Genomic DNA, 22,011 nt, shown 5'->3' on the forward strand with positions numbered 1-22,011 from the left:
ACTGTCATTTTTCACAATGGATTTGTGCACCCTGAGTTTACAGCACTGACAAGTTACTATAGCTATCAAGGAACTGTCACATTAATGATAAGACACTTGCAGTGAGATAGTTCATGATATTTTTGCACTGTTATCAGTGATTCTTCAATAGTGCTCTCCAGAGCATACGCTGGCTGCCTGCAAAACAGTGTCACACTGATGAAGCATCGGTCAGTCTGCAAGGAGTGATGCCTTCTGCTAACTGTAAGCACAGTCTAGGATGCTTTTCATAATGGCCAGAGGTTTTTCAGACCAACTACCCCCACCCCCAACACTTACCTGTACCCTGATTCCTGTCTTAGTCAAGGGTGGGTCTTTTGGGGGTGGGTGGGGAAAGGGAAATGAAGCACAATCAAAATTATAGAGGTACCAAACAGGCAGAAGTGACCTGGAGAGTAAGGACTGCAGGAAACGGGGACATTTGGCCCCATAAAAGAACAGCCTCCTAAAAGCTGTGAAGAGAAATTGTTTTATAGAATCAGAATTTAAGACCACTGAAGCCCATCCAATGATTTCTACACCTAGCCCATAAATTCTCTCTGAGCTACGAATAAACGGCATGGATTTAGTACAGATTTACACTTTACAAAGTGCAGATTTTATAATTATCACATTAGGAGAATTTCTTTAACAGTGTCCTATTTCATTTTACCTCTTTAATAGTGTCTTAATATTAACGTCTCCTGTATGGATACCAGATGGAAAGGCATAGAAAGAGGAAAGAAAAGTGGAGAAGATGCTCTAAGAGAGGACCTTGATTTTATAAAATGGCCCACATTTTGAAAGCCACAGCATTATACCATAAGAGAACTCTGAAGTGAATGTATTATCACGGTATGAGTACACATATAACTTATCACTGTGCTGTACTGTATTAATAGCTAATTCCTTGAATGCTCATATCTGAGTCATTGCAAAGCTGAAAATTTGCAAGGACTTGGGTTGTGCAAATGTCTAATACATCCAACACATCTCAAAAATTCCATTAATTCTTCAGGGTGCACCGGAGTATTTTCTAACAGAAAAACTACCCTTTGGCAATGTCACTAGCACAATTCAATTAATTTGTCAAAGGTCACCCAATCAATGTAAATTGTAGCATGAACTGCTGTTTGTGAAGAGCAGTGGAGTCGCTCTTTCTGCAGTGCTCGAGAATAACCTCTTTAGCTCCCATCTTTTTTAAATCAGGAAAAAAACAACAACCCAGGCTCTTAATCCCTGCAAATGGGCAACGTAGAATCATAGAATATCAGGGTTGGAAGGGACCTCAGGAGGTCATCTAGTCCAACCCTCTGCTCAAAGCAGGACCAATCCTCAACTAAACATAAGGTGCCCAGAGCATATAAGTCACTTTCCACAAACGCCCCCATGTCATGTAGCACTAGATGTAATTTAACATCTTATTTTAATTGATTTTGTTCTTGTGGGGCTGTGCATAGATAAAAAGTAACAAGCACTACACACCAGTTTTGAGTTCTCCCTCTCCCTGTGGAACAGTGAGTAACAGGTGCAAACACAGTCTGAGCTAAAGTTACAAATAAGTAACCTTGTGAGACAGAACACAATTGCAACCCAGGGGTACAAACGGCTTCTGTTTCTTGTTTATATCGAACTGCAGCATGCATGGAGATCCTTGGACCCAAGTATGTAAACTGAGCTTGGAAACAATGTTCTAATCTTGCCTTTTACCCAGTTTATGGTATCATTCTTAAAGTTGGTTTAAACGCTTTTTGGGCCCACACACATTGGTCTGCTGAAAAGTGGTTTTAAACTGGTTCAGCACACAAGACTTGAGACCTGGTGCGTAAAACACCTGAAGCTGGGGACCCACAAGAGGAAGATATTCAGTTAACGGGAGGTGCACTTTATGGAGTCCAATACCAACAGGCACAAAGAGAAACCTCCGAGTTCAAAGCCCCCTCTGTCCAGGTACTGATAAGCCTCTGTACATCCCACTCTGAATTTCCTTACTGTGATCAGATTACGTATGAGCTGTAGAGAGGAACGCTGGCCTCATGGTTAAGACACTGGGCTGGGATTCAAGAGATCTGGGTTCAATTCTTAGCTCTACCATAGACTGTGTGACTTTAAGCAAGTCATTTACTCTCTGTGCCGCAGTTCTCTATCTGTAAAATGAAAATAGTAATACTTCCTTTCTCCCAACGTTCACCTAGACTGTAAACGGTTGAGGGCAGAAACGGTCTTGGACAATGTGTACGTACAGCACCAACCCCAAGGGATCCCTTAAGCTCCACTGTAACACACATAATAAAGTGATTTTGTGTATGCGTGCGCACGCAACCTCTCTGATAAGCATTCAACTTTAGGCACAGGAAAATCAATCCTCTCTGGAGGAAATTACAGTTTCAGCTGCTACTTGAAAGGTATCCTTGATTACCTACCACTACTCTCCTTTTCTGCTTGACTCTTCTTCGGGATTCGATACACCTCCTGCAAAGCAAGCCAGAAAAAATAATCAGATTTTCATGTGGACATTGAGACTACTGCTGATATAACTGTGGGGTGGGAAAGGTCACGTAAGTCCCACAACTTTGTAAACAATAGAATAAAAAGGTCCAGGTCTCAAAATGCAGATATAGTTCTAAAAACATGGCATTGTGGTGGGTCCTATTTTATTTTCTCTCAATAACTTGTATATCAAATCTGTTCGGTTTACACAACCATACTAAGCGCTACAGTCACTCTCTGTCAGCAATCCAAGTATGTCAGCAGAGGATTCAAGCCAGCAGAATCTAAAGTTGCCATCTTTCCTGTTTACTATAAATATATGAAGTTGGAGATGTACTGAAATAAAAATCAAAGGCTGCCTTTTCTAAGGGTAAACCAACCTCTGACCTGAATTAGGTCATACACTAGAGAGTTTACAGTGCCGCAGTTGTATCAATGCAGCTGCTCCGCTGTAAGCTCTCTCATGTAGCCACTCTAAGGGCTTGTCTACACTGGCACGTCACAGAGCTGCAACTTTCTCACTCAGGGGTGTGAAAAAATACCCCGGGGGGAAGCAAGTTTCGACGCTGTAAAGCGTCGGTGTAGACAGTGCACCAGCGCTGGGAACTGCACTCCCAGAGCTGGGAGCTATGCCCCTCGCGGAGGTGGTTTTTTTTTTTTGTTTTTTTAAGAGCACTGGGAGAGCTTTCTCCCAGCACTCTACCACGACTACACACAAGCCACATTTAAGTGTAGACTAGCCCTAAGCGGACAGGAGAGAACTCTCCTTTCGACTTAATTAATCCACTCCCAACGATGGGTGATACCTATGTTGGCAGCAGAGGTCACATATGATGTGATTGACCGGGCCAAGACAAGCGTTCGAGCTAAGCAGAGCTCTTCTTCAAGTCTGAGGGCTTGTCTACACTTACATTTTATAGCGCCCTAACATGCTGGCTCAGGGGTGTGAAAAATCAGCGCTTTAAATTGCTAGTGTAGACAAGCTCCGAGCACTGGGAGCGTGGAGGTGGATTACCAGGAGCCCTGGGAGAGCTCTCTCCCAGCACTCACACGTGACCACACTCGCACTTCAAAGCGCTGCTTTCCTGCGGCAGCACTTTGAAGTTTCCAGTGTAGACATACCCTGAGAAAGGCAATCACAGAGCCCTGGTCTACACTAGGACTTTAGGTCGAATTTAGCAGTGTTACATCGATGTAAACCTGCACCCGTCCACACAATGAAGCCCTTTATTTCGACTTAAAGGGCTCTTAAAATCAATTTCCTTACTCCACCCCTGACAAGTGGATTAGCGCTTAAATCGGCCTTGTCGGGTCGAATTTGGGGTACTGTGGACACAATTCGACAGTATTGGCCTCCGAGAAATATCCCAGAGTGCTCCATTGTGACTGCTCTGGACAGCACTCTCAACTCAGATGCACGACTGTTTGCCGTTGCTCTGACACAGGGAGTTAAAATCAAAAAAGGGGGTGGCTTTACATCAAGGAGTATTTCAGGTAGGACTTCACGGAGGGTTCCAATAAGAAATGGTGCACCTAAGTTATTGTTCTTATTGGAACAAGGAGGTTAGTCTGGCCTCTGACTGATACATGGCTAGATTTACCTCGCTGCACCTTCTCTGTGAGTGACTGCAGTGTGACGTAGAGGAATGAGTCCCCTAGACGGGGGGCGGGGGGGTTTGCAAATGAGTACAAAACAAATCTGGTCTATTTCTTGTTTTGATACACTCCATCTATCTTTTACATCTTTGGCTGGCAGCAGACGGTGCAGAAGGACTGCATGTCATCCACATCTCATGGCTGCTAGGCAGAAGATGGTACAATAGGACTGCTAGCCATCCTCATCTCTTGCCTGCCCGGCAGAAGATGATGCAATAGGACTGCTAGCAACCGGTATCACCTGCCTGCTCACCATAAGATGGTTCAATAGGACTGACTGCAGGACTAAAGAGAATGACCTGATCAAGTCACTCCAAATTTAGTCCCTGCGCCCATGTCTGCCCAGGCGCTCCTGATCGACCTCACAGAGGCGACCAGGAGCACCTCGGACATGACGATGGTTATCAGGCCTATTGCCCTGTCTGCTGCCACAAAGCAATGGGTTGCTGCTGCTGTGTAGCAATGCAGTACCACGTCTGCCAGCACCCAGGAGACATACGGCGACAGTGAGCTGAGCGGGCTCCATGCTTACCGTGGTATGGCGTCTGCACAGGTAACTCAGGAAAAAAGGGGCGAAACAATTGTCTGCCCTTGCTTTCACGGAGGGAGGGAGGGAACGGGGGCCTGACGATATGTATCCAGAACCACCCGCGACAATGTTTTAACCCCATCAGGCATTGAGATCTCAACCCAGAATTCCAATGGGCAGCGGAGACTGTGGGAACTGTGGGATAGCTACCCACAGTGCAACGCTCCGGAAGTCGATTCTAGCCTCGGTACTGTGGAAGCACTCCGCCGAGTTAATGCACTTAACGCACTTAGAGCATTTTCTGTGGGGACACACACACTCGAATATATAAAACTGATTTCTAAAAAAACGACTTCTATAAATTCGACCTAATTTCGTAGTGTAGACATACCCAGAGTGTGTCAGCTAAATACAATGTGGAACAGATTGGGAAGCATAGGAATTAGCTTGTTGCAAAGGACCATTCAAAATGAAGTGGCCTATTAACACCTCTGCAGTCACAGGACAAGGGTTAGCCATGTCTACACCAGAAACCTTAGGGTATAGCTACACTTGCAGAGTTTTTGCACTGTAAATTTCACTGGTGATAGGGAACCAAAGTAAAGCACAGGTTTGTGTACTCAATTCCTCAGATCTCAGAGAGTGTTTACATTGCAGCACTTCCATCCCGGATGAGAGCAGCACTTTAGGGCAGCTATCCCACAGTGCCTCTCTCTCCATTTTGATGTGGGTCTCATGGGAAGGGCAGGGAGGTGATGGCGGGGCATCCTGGGTCCCTGCACAGCCTCCTCTCCCCAAACACTGATCAGCTCCAGTAGCTCAGCATTGCTCCAAGCAGGGGATCGTTTGCTCTGTGGAGCAGGCATTGTCACCTGGCCAGATGATAGGTGAGCACTTGCCAAGAAAACAGGAAGGGGAGTTTCAAAGTTCCCGGAGCTTTACAGGGGGAGGACTGGATGTCTGTTTACCTGGCATCAGAGCTGCTGGCCAGAGTGGTCACCTAGGCACTGTGGGATATCCTCAGGAAGCTAAAAACTGTGTGAACAGGAAGAACGTGTCTTCACTTGCACATCACCGCAAAAGCATCACTGGTAAAGAGTTGTATGCCTCTCGTGGAGGTGGTTTTCTTTTTGCGGTGAAACTTCTGAGTCAATGGCAGAGCAATCTGCTGTCAATTTAGTGGGTCTTCACTAGACCCGTTAAATCGACCGATGCATTGATTGCCAATCGTCAATCCCCCGGTAAGCGTAGACAAGCCCGTAATTAGCACTAGGCCTCTTGGGGAAGTAGATTACCTATGCTGATGGAAGAACCCCTTCCACCAGTGTAGGCAGCATCTACACTGAAGCATTACAATGGCATACCTGTGCTGCGGTAGCATTTTAAGTGTCGACAAGCCCCCAGACTTGAAGAAGAGCTGTGTGTAACTTGAAAGATTTTCTCTGTCTCTTCTGCTAACAGATGTTGGTCCAATAAAAGATATTGGCCAGGTCTATGCTACAGACTTATATTGGTATAACTGTTGCTCAGGGATGTGACAAATCCACACCCCTAAGCGATGTAGTTATACCGACATAGTCCCCCATGTATGCAGCTCTATGTCAACAGGAGAGCTTCTCCCACCAGTATAGCCACCGTCTCTCGGGGAGGTGGATTAACAACTCTGACAGGAGAAGCTATCCCATCAGGATAGCAGCACCTTAACTGAAGGGCTGCAGCTGCACTGCTGTACATGAAGACAAGCCCATTACCTCACCCACCTTGTCTCTCTCTTATTTTATTGTCAATAATCACGCCCCTGCAATCAGAATTGAAGTGAAGTACAATGGATTATGCAGAAGCCAGTACAAATTCCAGTTCACTCTTCAGTAAGTGCATTGGCTCTAGAGGGCTAACAGCTAGAATACTTATCAGGAAAGCATTCCTATGTAGAAAGGGTGCTTAAGCAAATGCTTAAGTGTCTTCCTGGGCCCCAGAACCATGTTTGTGAAACTGGGACTGAACTTGTTTATCTGACCCTCTCATAGCAAACAGTTTCAGCACATCCGCACAGTAGGATTTTCCAGGAAAAAGTGCATCAACTGTGCATGGTCATACCTTTCACGTCACACAACTGTGGTTCAATCAGCACACTCCAGGAAAATACAGGCAGCTATCCCACATGGTCTCAGCTGCTGGCACAAAGCTCGCGGGTGTTTCTCAAAAGACTTATTTTAGGATCTGATATTTCGTTTGCCATGCCCAGAAGCTAACAGCCTTATTGGACATAGTGAAGAAAAGAAACCTGCTTCATGATTTAGGCAGCTATGCTTTCAAGCATTAAAGTCTCAAAGCTGGATTGCCTAACATTGAGCAAGGTGGAAATGCTAACATGTAACCCCACCTGTAGAAGGTGATCTCTCTGTATTGCTGACCTGACCTATGAGATGACACTCTGGGTCAAGCCTGGCTTTACCCCAATGGCAGAATAATAGTGTGACCAGCTACTGCGAAAGGAATTTCATGAGGAAATTGGATGACTAAGCACACTCTCAGCATTCTCTTTGCATGGAGCTAGCCCCGATGCTTGAATAAGACCATGCACTGGGTGAAGAGAACTGATTCGCACTGTGGAGGTTGGCTACCAACACACGCTACTGTTCCTTGACCTACACGTAGAGCGCAGGGAACTCATCAGCAGTCAACACTGTTTAACTGTTCACACTTCTACCACAGAGACAAGGTGGGTGAAGTAATAGCTTTTATTGGACCAGCTTCGGTGGGTGAGAGACACGAGCTTTTGCAGAGCTCTTCTTCAGGTCTGGGAAACTTACTCAGAGTGTCACAGCTAAATACAAGGTGGAACAGATTCCTCAGCATTAGTACTACTGCTAAGGTCGAAAGCTTGTCTCACCCACTGAAATTGGTCCAAATAAAGATATTACTTCACTCACCAGACCTGCTGACAGCAATTCCGGGCCCCAGGGCAGAACAGTCTATGGCCCCCCCTAGAAAGGGATTACGACACTACTTTTTATCCTATTGATAACACATTAGAACTCACTATACGTAAGTTGTGGCGTTGCTTGATCTAGTCAACTTTTTTCCCAGTTACATACAGCACCAGTATTAAACAAATTGTGAGACTAAATATAAGATGTAGAATGTGTTATTTTGAATTATAGATTTAAATTAAATAAATACATTATGGAATGAAATTAATTTATAAAACATTTAAAGAAGCACAAAGTCAGAAAACACCTGAAGTATCAAGTAGGCTAATTAAACACCTAATCGTGATTCATGTGTAATCTAAAGACAACGAAAAAACTGATATGCGAGATGTAACTGAATATGACCAACAAAGTTAAAACATACAATACAATACTTGTGCAGCTGGTGCTGTGGGACATCGACACCCAGAGCAATGAGGAGATGGCAGGCATGGTGCGCCACATCTACCGGGAGATCTCCAGGGAGGTGGCCGGGGCGAAGGCAGAGGGAAAACCCATGCCTTGTTCTCTGGCTGAGCGGTGGAGGTGGCCCCTTATCCTGCGCCCGTAATAGCGGCTTGTGTCAGCCAGTGCTAGTGGCAACCTGCCTCTCGGCAAACCTAGGGCAGCTCAGTTGGGTGGCTGAATTTGCTGGTTTGTGTCTGGCAAGGAGCTTCAGCCCTGGGGGGAGGAAATCTGGTAGCGCAGAGGGAACCTGCTCCTCTTTCAAGTCTCCCTGTCCTCAGCCCTGCAGCCGGAGAGCCAGCATGGCAGGCACAGCGGCTCCCGAGCAACCAGAGGAGGCAGCAAGCTCCGCGGTCCCCAGGCGGCTGTTGCTAGCGCTCTGCCAGACCAGCAGGGTGCAGCAGCGCTCTGAAAAACGGTTTCTGGCACCAGGAGGGACGGCGCTCTGTACAGAGCGACAGGAAACGGATCTCTTTTTTTTTTAATCGTAATTTTTATTAAAAAATACGTATCTATCCCGTCAGCCTTTTAAATCACTGGGCCCCTGACCCCACTCCCTCCCCATGCCTGTCACTCACCATTCTCTCTAATATCCTGGGACCCACCCATACAACACTGCATACTTCTACCACAGTAAGTCTCATCGTCTTGCTTGATGACGCTTGCAAATGTCCCTGAGATAATGGAGGGTTTTAAATACCTTGAGGGACATGTCCCTATTGCTCTAGTGGTATTGAAGAAGCTCACTTTCCCCTACATAAGGAGTTACCATCGGTAAAGTGACATTTTTGCCATATTTTTGATTACTACCACATTAAGACGAAAATGAATAATGAGGATTTCATAGTGAAGGTACTGGGAAAGTAGAACATTTCTTGCTTTTACTCTACTGTGCACTGAATACCTGCTTCGAAAATTAAAAATAAATTCATTTTCTTATCACAATATTATTCTGTGGCAAAACTTGCTTGTCTTTGGTGTTTCTAACACAGGTGACGTTAGCCACCTTGTTTTGGTAATTTCTCTAGCACTGATCTTGTCAGAATATCTTTATATAGCAGAAGGATGGTCCTGTGTTTAGGGCACCAGGCTGAGGCTTGGGAGACCAAATTTCAATTCTCTGCTCTGCCACAAACTTCTATGATCTTGAGAAAGTCAGTGTCTCTGGGCCTTAGTTCCCCGTCTGTATAATGGAGATTGTAGCACTTCCCTATCTCACAGCGTGTGCATGAGGATAAATCCATTAGAGATTGTGAGATGCTCAAATACTATGGCAATGGGCCCTAAGATAGGAGTCAGAGTAACAGCCGTGTTAGTCTGTATTCGTAAAAAGAAAAGGAGTACTTGTGGCACCTTAGAGACTAACCAGTTTATTTGAGCATGAGCTTTCGTGAGCTACAGCTCACTTCATCGGATGCATAGCATATCGTGGAAACTGCAGTTTCCACGATATGCTATGCATCCGATGAAGTGAGCTGTAGCTCACGAAAGCTCATGCTCAAATAAACTGGTTAGTCTCTAAGGTGCCACAAGTACTCCTTTTCTTTTTAAGATAGGAGTGTGTTGCAAACACCAGTACAACTCTTGGGACAGCATTTGGCTGCGGCTGCCTCATTAAAAGGAGTCCAAAATCTATGGGATCCTACCATAATCAGTTTTTAAATTCAGAGACTACATGGTCTAGTGCAGTGGTCCTCAACCAGGGGTATGTGTACCCCTGGAGTTACAAAGAGGTCTTCTAGGGGGTACATCAACTCATCTAAATATTTGCCTAGTTTTACAATAGGCTACATGAAAAGTGAAGTCAATACAAACTAAAATTTCATACGACTTGTTTACACTGCTCTATATATTCTACACTGAAATGTACGTACAATATTTATATTCCAATTGATTTATTTTATAATTATATGGTAAAAATGAGAAAGTCAGCAATTTTTCAGTAATGTGTTGGGACACTTCTGTATTTTTGTGTCTGATTTTGTAAGCAAGTAGTTTAAGTGAGGTGAAACCTGCGGGTACGCAAGACAAATCAGACTCCTGAAAGGAATACAGTAGTATGGAAAGGCTGACGGCCACTGGCATAGTGTATCCAGTACCACTGGGTGCTCAGGTCAGTTTCAACTGCTGTGCCTCAGTTACCCTCCCATTTTACATATGGGGGAACTATTTACTTCACATGAGTCTTGAGATAATTAGTGAGAAATTCTACAGCACTTTCCATTAGGGGTATGAACACTGGTACTATTATTGATTACAGTGTAATTTTTTTAAAAGCAAAAACAGACCCTACATATTTTCATTATTTTAAGGGTAGTTCAAGTTTCAAACTTAATTATCCAGCAGATTCTTGAAATTAAAACCGCCAAAAAACTCCATCTTATTTACTTTTTATAATTCTCCTTGCTACTTTAAGTATTTACCCAACACCTGTTTAGCAAGGAGTTCATTGCTTACACAGAGCCTCTCAGCTGCAGCCATTTTACTAGGGTTTGTGCACTTATCAGATTTCAAGCTAATCAGGACTGGGCCTGGCCAGTACTTGGATATGAGTGCCACAGGAAGTAGGGCTAAAGATTCATGCTTCTCTGAGGCATGAACCAATGTCACAGCATAGCATTAGGGGTTTTGTGCTGGTGGATGTGTCGCCTCTCAGATGAGACATAAAACAGAGGTCCACTTGTGGTCATTAAAAATCCCCGGGCATTTTTTACCATGGTAGATGTGTTAGGCCTCTGATTCTAATCAAATTCCATCTCATGTAATTACATTTTATATGCATACAATTTTCCCTGTTCCAGATGACTTGGTATTTTTCTTCACTTCCTGGCCTATGCTATTGTTTGGTGTTCTTTGTATGCTACAACTTGATTCCATGCCCAGAGCTGGTTTCATTGGTAGGTGAAGTGAAATCAATATCCCTTATCTACTTCAGAGATGTCGAGGTTAATGTCTGTAAAGTATTTTTGCGGTCTCTGAATTAAAGGTGCTACAGCACTGCAGAGTATTATTAAAGGTGCTATGTAATTATTTACTTCATACTTTGCACTTGACAAACTCTGTACAAATTATTATTAAAATAAATTACTCTCTTTCTCTGAGGCTCCAGGCAAATCCTAAGTGATGCATTTATGACCTCCCGCAATAACATCCACAACAACACTTCGTTTGTAATGTCAGATGAAGACATCGCTGCAGGAACAAAGGGGAGAAAGCCAGTTTAGGGGAGAGAACTCAGAACTGATTTTGTGTGTGCATTTTACTCATCTGGAATATAAATTACACACACGTGCAAATTTCTTAAAATTTTAAACTCTTTAGGGCACGGATTGTCTATCCAATGTGGATAATGCACAGTACATTTTTGGTATCAAAAGGATGGTCCGTGAAACGCCTTTTACGCCTAGCACTACTTTCATCCTTATCTTAGAAGATTTCTAATGAGTATGTCACAGTTATATCTAGGTCCCAGAGCAGTTAATGTAATAACAGGAACCTTTCTATATCTTAGTAGTTAAAATGTCTATGTATTTTCTTTTCTATGAACTAGATCTGTGCATTCTATTTTGGGCCCTGAGCTCGTAAACGTACACACATTTAGTTTTAGTTTTACTCACATGAGTAAGGTTAATGGGACTACTTATGTGATTAAAGTTAAGCACATGAATAAGTGTTGGCAGGGTTAGAGCTTTAGATTGCAATTGTGATTAGTGACCTAAGTGTTCTTGTCAAGTGCCTCTGGATATGTTTAGTAATAATTATTTAAATGAAATGTTAACCAATTGTATAGCATTATGGATTGTGAAACATCTTTCATAAACACCAATGTTTTAAATTGTATACTATTTAAATTTAAATATATTTCTTCTTATTGCACTCATTACTTGTAACAGACTATGCATTTCATGATAATGATCCTATAATATGTGTAACAACTTGCATATGATGAGTCAGTCTGTGGTGCTGCATTCTGGATCAGTGATGTTTTCTTTATAATTTTCTTCTGTTATTATTTTAGTTTCAACTCAGACCAAGACCCTGCTCCTACTTACAGGGCTAACTGGAATAGCTAATGGAGAGCTTCTCCACTCCATGCCTTTCCCAGACCGATTAAAGTTAATTAACAAGAATAGAAACTAATTTAATATTCTGTGAAAGTAGAATATGTGATGAGCTAGCCATTTTCTGGCTGTGTAATACTGAAAGTCAGGTGAAAAGATACAACAGCATTACATATTGGGAAAGAAAACTGACCTATTGGAAAGTAACAGAGGCAGACTGTTATGTGGGATGCTGCCATAAAGCGCGAGGGCTATAAATATAGGCCAATTCAGAGTATTCTTAAGCAACTGTACCCCTCTATTACAAGTGCCTCCATGAAACATGTCCTCTTTCAGGTCCACAAATGCTAAGTCATGTCAGTAAATGGTGGTCACCACCACATCATTCAAAAGAGACTAGGTCAGCGACCCCATGTCGCTTTATATTTGATTTTTGTTTACTTAGGGCTAGATTCTGCTAATGAATCTACACAAATACCCAGTGGGAACCTCACTAAAGTCAACAGAACTCTGCACAGCACAATCGTCCTTACCCTGAACCTGTCAGCTCCTCTGAACAGGGTCTTTCCATTGGGTGTTGTACCGACACCGAGTGTACTGTCAGTGCTTCAGCAATCAAGTGCTGCACTATTTTCAACACAGCATTAACGAAAACCTTTTGATTCCAAAGGCAGGAAAGACTAAACTGATGGCTAATAACGTGATGTCTACACAAAACAACATGAAGAGGCTTTTCTGCCACTGTGATTGAGTGCTGGCAGTTTCTTTTGTATATTTCTATAACGCAGCTGCACTTAAACATTAAAAAAGTTAATCTCTGCTTAACCTCTGCATTCAAAATCTCAACTCTAAGTCCATTTAATTTTTTAAAAGTTCAATACAAAACTTAATTTAAAAGGAGGCTGCAATACTCAGCTCAGCAGTCTGAGAGTTCAGAGAATAAGTGCTTGTCACCATGAATAAAAAAATAAGTTCATATTCTTCTAAAGTTTTAAACATTTCATTATTCACTTCCCTGTTTAGAGCTGCGTGCAGTCATCTTGCTCAAAAGTGATGTCATTTGAGATGCTGTCACCAAGCTAGCTTCCAACCTGCTTTAATGGGTTAGGGTCAGAAGTAAAACTAATAAATACTTCAACAAAATGTTTATTTTAAAATACTAAATATCTAAGTTTTTATTATTTAAAGCTGGTTGGAAATTGATTTACAGCGTTTTCCACTGGGCTTCCCAGTGTCACAAAATGACATCACTTTTGGCAAGGCGTTTACCTCCAGCACTAGACTTCAAAAACCCAATAGCCATGAAAAACCACATTTTGCAAATTTTATTGATGGGGAGAAAATGCTTTTTGTCCCACTCGGCCGAGTGCACAAATTTCCTTTCAATTAGTTAAATCAACGTTTAAGAAATCCTCAAGAAAAACAACTCACTCTGCTTAAAGTACATTAGTGCAAAGAGTAACTACCGGATAACTAAGCAAGTACTATTGCAGGTCCAAAAACACAGAGTGTGTTTCAGATACTTTTAGTTGTTTGGTTTGGTTTTAGTGTTAGCCTCTCTTTATAGGGGGAAAAAATAATCTTTATTTTTGCTTTTAAACAGAATTTATAACAGTGCTTGAAACAGTAATTTCAAATATTTTTTGCTGAGTTTTACATACTGATTTATTGGCTTTGATACAATTTTTGAAGAATGAATCCTATATAAAACGTTCCCATTTGAATTGTAAATGGGGAAAAACTAAATGTTTTGTTCAAAGTATTTTTGCTTGAATGAGAATAAGATTTCATTTTGCAAGATATTAAGATTCAAGGTAGACTAATTGTGGGACTCTGGATATATTTTAAGCCTTATACTTATACTTTCCTTGTCCACACTAGGAAATTAGGTTGGTGTAACTACATAGCTTAGGGATGTGACAAATCCACATTCCAGAGCACTGCAGTTAAACCAACCTAGCCCCCGGTGTAGACGGCTCAAGTTAGCACACCCAATTTTCTCCCCTTGAGCTAGATGCTTGCGTGAGGCCAGATCTACACTACAGGCTTATACTGGTATACCTATGTCACTCTGGGGTGTGAAAAATCCACACCTCTGAGCAACCTAACCCGTGATGTAGATAGCACTATGTCGGCAGTCAACATAGCTACTGCCTCTCGCAGAGGCGGATTAGCTATGCCGACAGGAGAAGCTCCCCCGTCAGCGTAGGAGCGTCTTCACTTACGCACTGCAGCTGCACTGGTGCAGTGGTACTATTGCAGCTTTTTTAGTGTAGACCTGCCCTGGGAGTGCAAGCACACTGAGTGATCTAATCCGCAGTACATACTGATTATATTAGCAGAGTGATTGGATTAGCTGCTGAGGAGGTCTAACTCCAGCTGCTGCATCCCAACTGCATGATTAGCTCCAGTGTTAACTGCACTCAAGCTTCTGCCTGCATCCCGATGGACTAGCTAGCTCAAATTTAGAGCTCAACTTCACTTGATCTAGAGATGTGTGTGAGTGGATGGGAGTCACGTAGGGGCAAAACGCAAGTTATATCTCCAGCTAACAATGCAGTAAAGATGAGCCCTTGGAGTTCCTTACGTGTAGATTGGGGCTAATATTACTTGCCTTCCTTATCCAGGTGGATAAATTCAGTGATGTTTGTGATGCTCACCTAGTACAATGAGAAGAGACACAGAAAAGTCTAAATAATTTTTCATATGCGCTTATTCATGCATTGCTGTCATGTTTTTGTGGACCAAAAAACCTGTGCTGGGTTTATGATTGTGTTTATAGAAAATATACTCACACACCACTCAGGAAAAAAAAAAATCAGCAGGAACTTCCTGTGTTAAAAAAAATTATTAAAATGCTAAGTCTGTCCTAGCCCAATTTTTGCACCATGGCAAGATATGTAATTTGAAAAGTTAACAAAAAGTCGAGAAGAACAAGATCTGAAATGACTCACACAAAGAAATCACAAGTTTGCAGAGAAGAACTTATTTAAGTGTAACAGAAGCAGGAAGAGAATATCTGAGAGACTATGTAGGTCTGGTGGCCACCAGAGTATAAAAAGAGCAGCTGTGAAGGATAAAGACACTGCAGAGAGGCTAGATGATGCCCGTGCCCTCTATCTCCATTACCAAGGATACTGAGGAGATGCAATGCCAGGCTTACTGATCTATGCCTCTTCATACTGGAGGGAGTGGTAGACTTAAGGACATTATTTATGTAGATCTAGTGCCAGCAACTGGAGCAGCAGCTGCGAAGTGGCTATAATGCAGCAGTGTGCACTGCCAACGATTTCAGCACCCCCACCCCACCACCATCTTGTTGCCCAGAAGAAGCCAGTTTACTTGGGTCATGTATGTGGAAGGGTTAGTCTATACTCTATGTTACACTAAATCCTATCAATTTCCAAGGGAACTTAACATAAGATTTGTAATACAATGGTCCCATTGACACTTAACACACGCAGCTCTCAGGAAACACAAAAAATTGGGTAGAATAGTACTCAAAATGAGCCATTTAGTATGGCTAAAATAGAAACAGCCTGAAAGTAAAAGGGAAGAGGTCGGTTAGACTCTAGGAACTGGATTCCCCAAACCCCACAAACCATTAGGCTAATTAGATAATGGCATTTGCTAAGGCAGTTTACTGATAGAGCCCTGCAGATCTGTGGATATCCACTTTATATCTGTGCATATCTGTATCTGCGGTTGTATTGTTTACCATCTTTGCAGATCTGATGTGGATCCAAGTTTTTGTATCTGTGCAGGGCTCTAGTTACAGAAACTTGGTTATTAGAGGTCTTCTAGAGCTACAAAGACTATGACAAGAACAAGGGCTCACCTAACAAAAACAGCACCAATACATTTACAACAAATTAAGGGAATATGGCTTCATGCAGTATATTTTCAGTTTATGCAATTTACTGCTGCAGGTCATCATGTATCCAAGGTCTATGGCTGTACTTTAAAACAGATGGATATTTTATGACCATTAAAAATATTTTCAGCTTTGCAGACCAAAATAAAGGTAATCTAGCCTCTTGGTTCAGGGCCTGAAGGAGGTCATGCTGCAGCGGTCAGGAAGGTGCTTGCCCTCCCCATACACAGCACAGCACAATTAGCTTGGTGGCACATCTTCCTCTGAAGTAAAAGATATTGGCCCCTGTTATAGGCAGGATAGCAGACCTGATGGATCAGTGATCTAATCTGATTTGGCAAACCCTACATCCTTATTTAAAAACTTAAAAGTTTAACATAGAAGACAGTCCTGAACCAGCACATGGAGATGAACTAGATTGGGGTGGCCAACCTGTGGCTCCGGAGCCACCTGCGGCTCTTCAGAAGTTAATATGCGGCCCCATGTATAGGGACCAACTCTGGGGCTGGAGCTACAGGCACCAACTTTCCAATGTGCCGGGGGGGCGCTCACTGCTCAACCCCTGGCCCTGCCCCCACTCCACCCCTTCCCGCCCCCTCCCCTGCACTGCCCTCGCTCCTCCCCCTTCCCCCCCAAAGCCTCCTGCACACCACAAAACAGCTGATGGGGAGGGAGAGGAGGCACTGATTGGCAGGGCTGCTGGTGGGTGGGAGGGGCTGGGAGCAGGGGGAGGCTGATGGCGGGGCGGCGCTGCTGACCTATTATTGTGGCTCTTTGGCAATGTACATTGGTAAATTCTGGCTCCTTCTCAGGCTCAGGTTGGCCACCCCTGAACTAGATGCCCCAGGGGCTTCTTCCAAAGCCTAAATGTCAAGGTCCAGCAGATTTTGAAGGATTCACCGGTCGAGTGGTCTGGCAAGCAGATGCAGGTTATATAAAGTGATGAATCAAAATTATTCTATGAAAACCATGTGATCAAATGAGATGCAAACCAGATAGAACGCCAGTGAAAGACTGATTTCATTTTTTGAAACTGAGTCTAACTTGCATATACATAACGACTGAGTCAACGCAAGTGCCATAGCAAGTGCCATAACAATGTCCATATGCTTTTCTACCCTCTTTCAGAACAATTTTTGTTTAACAGGATACCTAGAAAATTAAATACAAAAAAATAACCTTAAAGATCTAATTTAAACTAAAGGAAAAGCAATAGTTAAAGACTGCCAAGTCTGTCCCTAAATCATCCTATTTGGTCTAGGTAAGGCAGCATATCTGAGATCATTCTGCAGCTCTAAGGAAGGAGTATCAAGTATAATGGAATTTCCTTTTAATGTCTCGCTAACATAGTTTAATTTTTTTTTCATTTAGCAGGATAGCACATAGATGAAGAAAGGACATTGGACAAGTAAGACAATGAATATGAATGTACGAAAGTTACAGTACAACAGGGAAAGAGTAGAACTCAACAAACCAAGGATGAAGGCTGGTCTGGTGTAATGAATATGGATGAACAAATGTTACTATATGGGGAGAACGGTAAAAAGGTAATCATGTATCTTCACAGGTATCTCAGCATGCTAGAAGACTGCAGTAGAGTAACTGCTCATTTGACTCTCTATTTTGAACTTTTTCCATCTTTTGATTATGAAAAATCTGTATTTGAAACTCGTCAATAAAACTGGGTACAGCCACTTTCATGCCTACAAATCCATTTGCACTGCAGTTTGTGCAGCTACAAAAATCACACAAACACTTCTCTGGAACTTGTATCACTTGGCAAGGTTTGCAAATTAAGGAGGGAAATTACCAGTTGCATGGACTTTTTAAAGATCTGTCTATGCCTAATTACAAGCTCAAGAATAAGAAGAAACTTAAGTTTTATCAACAATATTTGGTCACTGCTTTCTGCTCTTCAGTGCCAAAACAGAGCTAGCAGATGCTGTCCAGAGGAACACAATAAAAATGCAGGAAATAATATGTGCACGTAAAATTCCACTAACCTAGATGCAGTGCATGGCATCACATTTATCATTTCTATTTCTGTCCCTCTCTCCTCTGCCTATTGTTTCTCCTCTTCCTCTCTACCTCGTTTTGCTTATTCTCTAAGCCTCTTTCACTGAAAACATTGGCTTCTTTTACAGCCACTGAATCAAAGCTTGTTGCTATTGTGTTCTCTTCCCTCCCATCCTCCCTTATTAATTGTGAATACTTTCTCCATCCCAGTCATAACTTCCCTCTCTTCTCCCCCCATTCCACTTTCCTCTTCCCTGCTTGTCTGTATCATGTGCTGCTCTCATTTTCTTTGAACAGCTCTCCCCTTTCTCCTCTAGTCATTCTGTGGACACCATGAGCTACAAAGTGACACTTGTTATTGCAAGAGCTACCAAGGGGCGGGGGGGGAGAAAACCTATGCAAGGAGGTGTGGGCAGTGCAGGCTAAATAAATGCGAAGACGGTTGAGTTAGATTACCCACTAAGCAGAACTATATTTTCATATGTATTATATGTAATTCATATTTTTCTTAATTTGAGGTTGGTATTTGTATAAGATGCAAGACAGCCATCGCGGGAGATGGAGTTTTATCTATAGAATAGGTATGGCCTGAGAAATTGTACTTGTAAAGTTTCTCAATGCTGCCTCAGTCATGACTTGGAAATACCATTTCTAGGGGCGAGAGGATAGGTTCAGTCTGCACGGGCCAATCAATCCTTCCCATCTCTGCTCAGGCTGCTAATAATCATGCTATTTGTGATTTTTTTTCTAAATGGATGGGGGCTCTTTTATGCTGATACTGGGAAGCTGACTGCAACAGAGATCAAATCCATCTCACCTAGGCCAAATTAGGACAATTACTTAATCACTGCTGACCTCTGAAATATTTTCAACTGTGACCCAGCGTTCAAAGCTAACTTAACCTTTACTGATCCCATGAGATACCCAGTTCAGAAAGGTACTCAGAAAAGTACTATAAAAAAATGAGTACGCTGTAATTTAAGTGCATGCTCTAGGAAGCCTTACAGCTATAACCTAATGCTTTTGACCTCTCACCAAGAAGGTTATGAGATTGTCTGCATACCCAAAAGTATTGTGAAGAAAGATGCCAGAAGCTTAGCGCCACCAGCCCTACAGAAGTGCATATATGATGCTAACTTTATTGCAACACCACAAATTGAGTTGCTATTGCCAATTCTGTTAAAGTAACTAAATTCTCTCTGAAAAGCCTTTTGAGATTATTAGTATGAAAGAAACAATATAAAACAAAATTGAAACTAATATTTCTAATACTTTAGGCTGCTGAGTTCAAACCCAGGCAGGGGAAGCCTCAGCTAAGAATCCACAAGTGTGAGACGGTCTTCAAAATATCAGCACTGTTAAAATGACATAACTAAACTTAAAGTAATAAATATAAAGTATTTGATAAGATAAAGATTGAGGAAGAAGACCAAGATCAAAAGAATCTGTTGAGGAAAGCTCAGCCCTTTCCTATAAAATACGGTGATCCTCCTAACACCATGAGCTTTTACGAAGTGTAAACGAGTGTGAAAACACCCCACAAATTAGGGTTAATGGTCAAGAACACCAGCTCCCTCAGATGCCACAAGGTGAAAAGCACTGGAATCATTAGCCATCATGCACCATACAGTATTCATAATAAATGTCACTAGGTACTCATCAGTCCCACAGGGGCCTTACCTGTTTCCTTTGAATCCTGTTGAACAGTAGCACAGTCCAGGTTCTTGCACAGGCTAAAGAGCATATAAGTATTGCATTTAACCACCACCTGTTACCTACTGTGTGTTCACCGACCCTTCCGGTACATTTTCAGCATCAGGAGATACATGCACCATTTCCTCTTCCAACAGGAACTGTGTGCAAAAGCCTATGCTGAAAATTTACCTCACTGGATATTGTGAATGTTTGTGTTGCAATGAGGTATGTATTATCAGCCAATATTTCGCATGGGTTCAGGCGTCAAAACGTACAAGGCCTTGCAACCCAAGGCAGCTGTCCTGTGTATAGAGGTATATAAAAAGATAGCTCACTTAATCCTTTCATGCCAGGAGTAGGGATTTTCCCGGAGCGACATCCATTGCCGGCAATGGACGCACCAAAATAACGTCGGCATCAATGAGTTAACCACCTCTGTCCTCTTTTCACCTATTATATTTCTCATGCATCATCCAGCTTCCCAACCATCTTCCTGTTTCTTCACAGTATGCACGCTATGTTCTCTCCCTTCTTCAGCACGGAGTTGAAAATGGAGTTGAGAAAAGGAGACACATGGTCAGCTGGTGATGTTAACAAGCTCCTTGCTGCCCTGAGAAGCTGGATGGAAATGGTTGAAATTACAAGGGGGTCATCATCAAGATCGGGGAGGACATAGCTTAAGTTACGAGATTTCACAACCTCCCACCCACCCCTCCTATGGCACTATTATTGCAGATGACTCAAGTTCCACAACTCAATGAAAAACCAGCTTTAAAGAGCTTGGAAGCACCTGAAAATTCACCTTGCTGTCTTCCTGCTTTGGTGATGGGACAAAATTGATGGGAAGACACACCCAGCTCCCACAGAAAGTCTAAAGGATCAGGAGACAGGGTAACTATGCATCCCCCTTTAATCTAGAATATGATACTCTACTAATGGCCTTCCTGTAGCCTAAAAGTCTTAAGACTTATCAGCCATGTCAGAGCTGTAGTATCTTGGCCTGACAGTTAGCCCAAAAGACAATATGCAATACTCTAACAGGTGAAAGTTGGACAGAAGCAGTTAACTCTTTTAGTGCCATGATAAAATACAGTACGGAATACATCCAGAGGGTCATCACAGTTCCCCAAGAACACTTGGCAGGATAAAAAGGTTTTCACAGACTTAAGGCTTGCTTCTGATTTCAGATACATGGTACATTATAATTCAAGTACCACAAAACCAGCTGTTGGGCAAATATACCCATGTACCCAAGATCAGAACTTTAAACCATGTTACATAAGGTTATTAGTGTCCTCAGAATTATATCAGATAAGTTGCAACAGGGCAGACCCCATAGGGAGGAAGTCAATCCACATCTCAAATAGCAAATTTGATGGGTAATGATTCCATAGCTGACCACAGGCTTGAGCCAGTGGGTTTAGGTAGCTGAAGTCTGGGCTACTCCAAATTCAACAGAAACTACAAGTGTGCTGGGAGTCAGCACTTGGTGTTAAAATGACACTGTCAGGTCAAATCTGGTCCCAAAATAAGGTTTTATAAAACTTAACACCATTAGAACGCAAGATTTTCCTTAAAAACTTCAATAAAATTGGTTTTTGAAACAATTATTCCCCAACTGTGTTTGCAACTCAAACAATACAGCATGAGATCCTGAAAATGAAAGTGGCTAGAAAGAGTATAAACAAAAAGAAAGCTGAATAGTCCATAACTGTTCAAGGTGAGAAAAATTCAAGAACTAAACAGTATAAAGTGAAGAATAACTTTTTTTTAAACTTTTCAGTTTTAATAATACATGGTGTTAATTACATAAGGAAAATGTGTTTTGGTTTTTTTATTTATTTATTTAACCTGACAGTGTCCCTTTAAGTGAAGAAATCTTCAACCCCTGATTAATTAAACAAACTGCAGACTAAAGCTGTTAAATATACTGTAGATACACAGGGTTAAAAAGGGGGGAAAATACACACACACTTATTTGCATATATAAACATATTTTAGTGCCAGGTTTCAGAGCAGCAGTGGTGTTAGTCTGTATCCACAAAAAGAAAAGGAGTACTTGTGGCACCTTAGAGACTCAAATAAATTTGTTAGTCTCTAAGGTGCCACAAGTACTCCTTATATTTTAGTGCATAATTTGTAATTTACAAAGGTCACATCTTTTCTCCTATTAGGTTTACAACATAATTATAGTCAAAACTCTGTAAATGCACACAAATTAGAGATTTTGAATAG

The 22,011-nt window shown here is 42.2% G+C and overlaps 1 protein-coding gene across 10 annotated transcripts in view; it reads right to left on the reverse strand.

Annotated features, from left to right (window-relative positions):
* Positions 1-22,011, reverse strand: part of SETD2 (SET domain containing 2, histone lysine methyltransferase) — a 144,197-nt gene that overhangs the window by 57,387 nt on the left and 64,799 nt on the right. For 8 of the 10 annotated variants that reach the window (XM_043541713.1, XM_043541715.1, XM_037891272.2 and 5 more), the window contains one exon: positions 2,442-2,490. In XM_043541713.1, the coding sequence (XP_043397648.1) occupies positions 2,442-2,490 (49 nt within the window). Of the gene's footprint in view, positions 1-2,441; positions 2,491-20,111; positions 20,395-22,011 lie in introns of all 10 variants that reach the window. The other 2 variants (XR_005224142.2, XR_005224143.2) reach the window with 2 other exon arrangements.

Source organism: Chelonia mydas, chromosome 2, assembly GCF_015237465.2.
Source record: "Chelonia mydas isolate rCheMyd1 chromosome 2, rCheMyd1.pri.v2, whole genome shotgun sequence".
Lineage (NCBI taxonomy): Eukaryota > Metazoa > Chordata > Testudines > Cheloniidae > Chelonia > Chelonia mydas.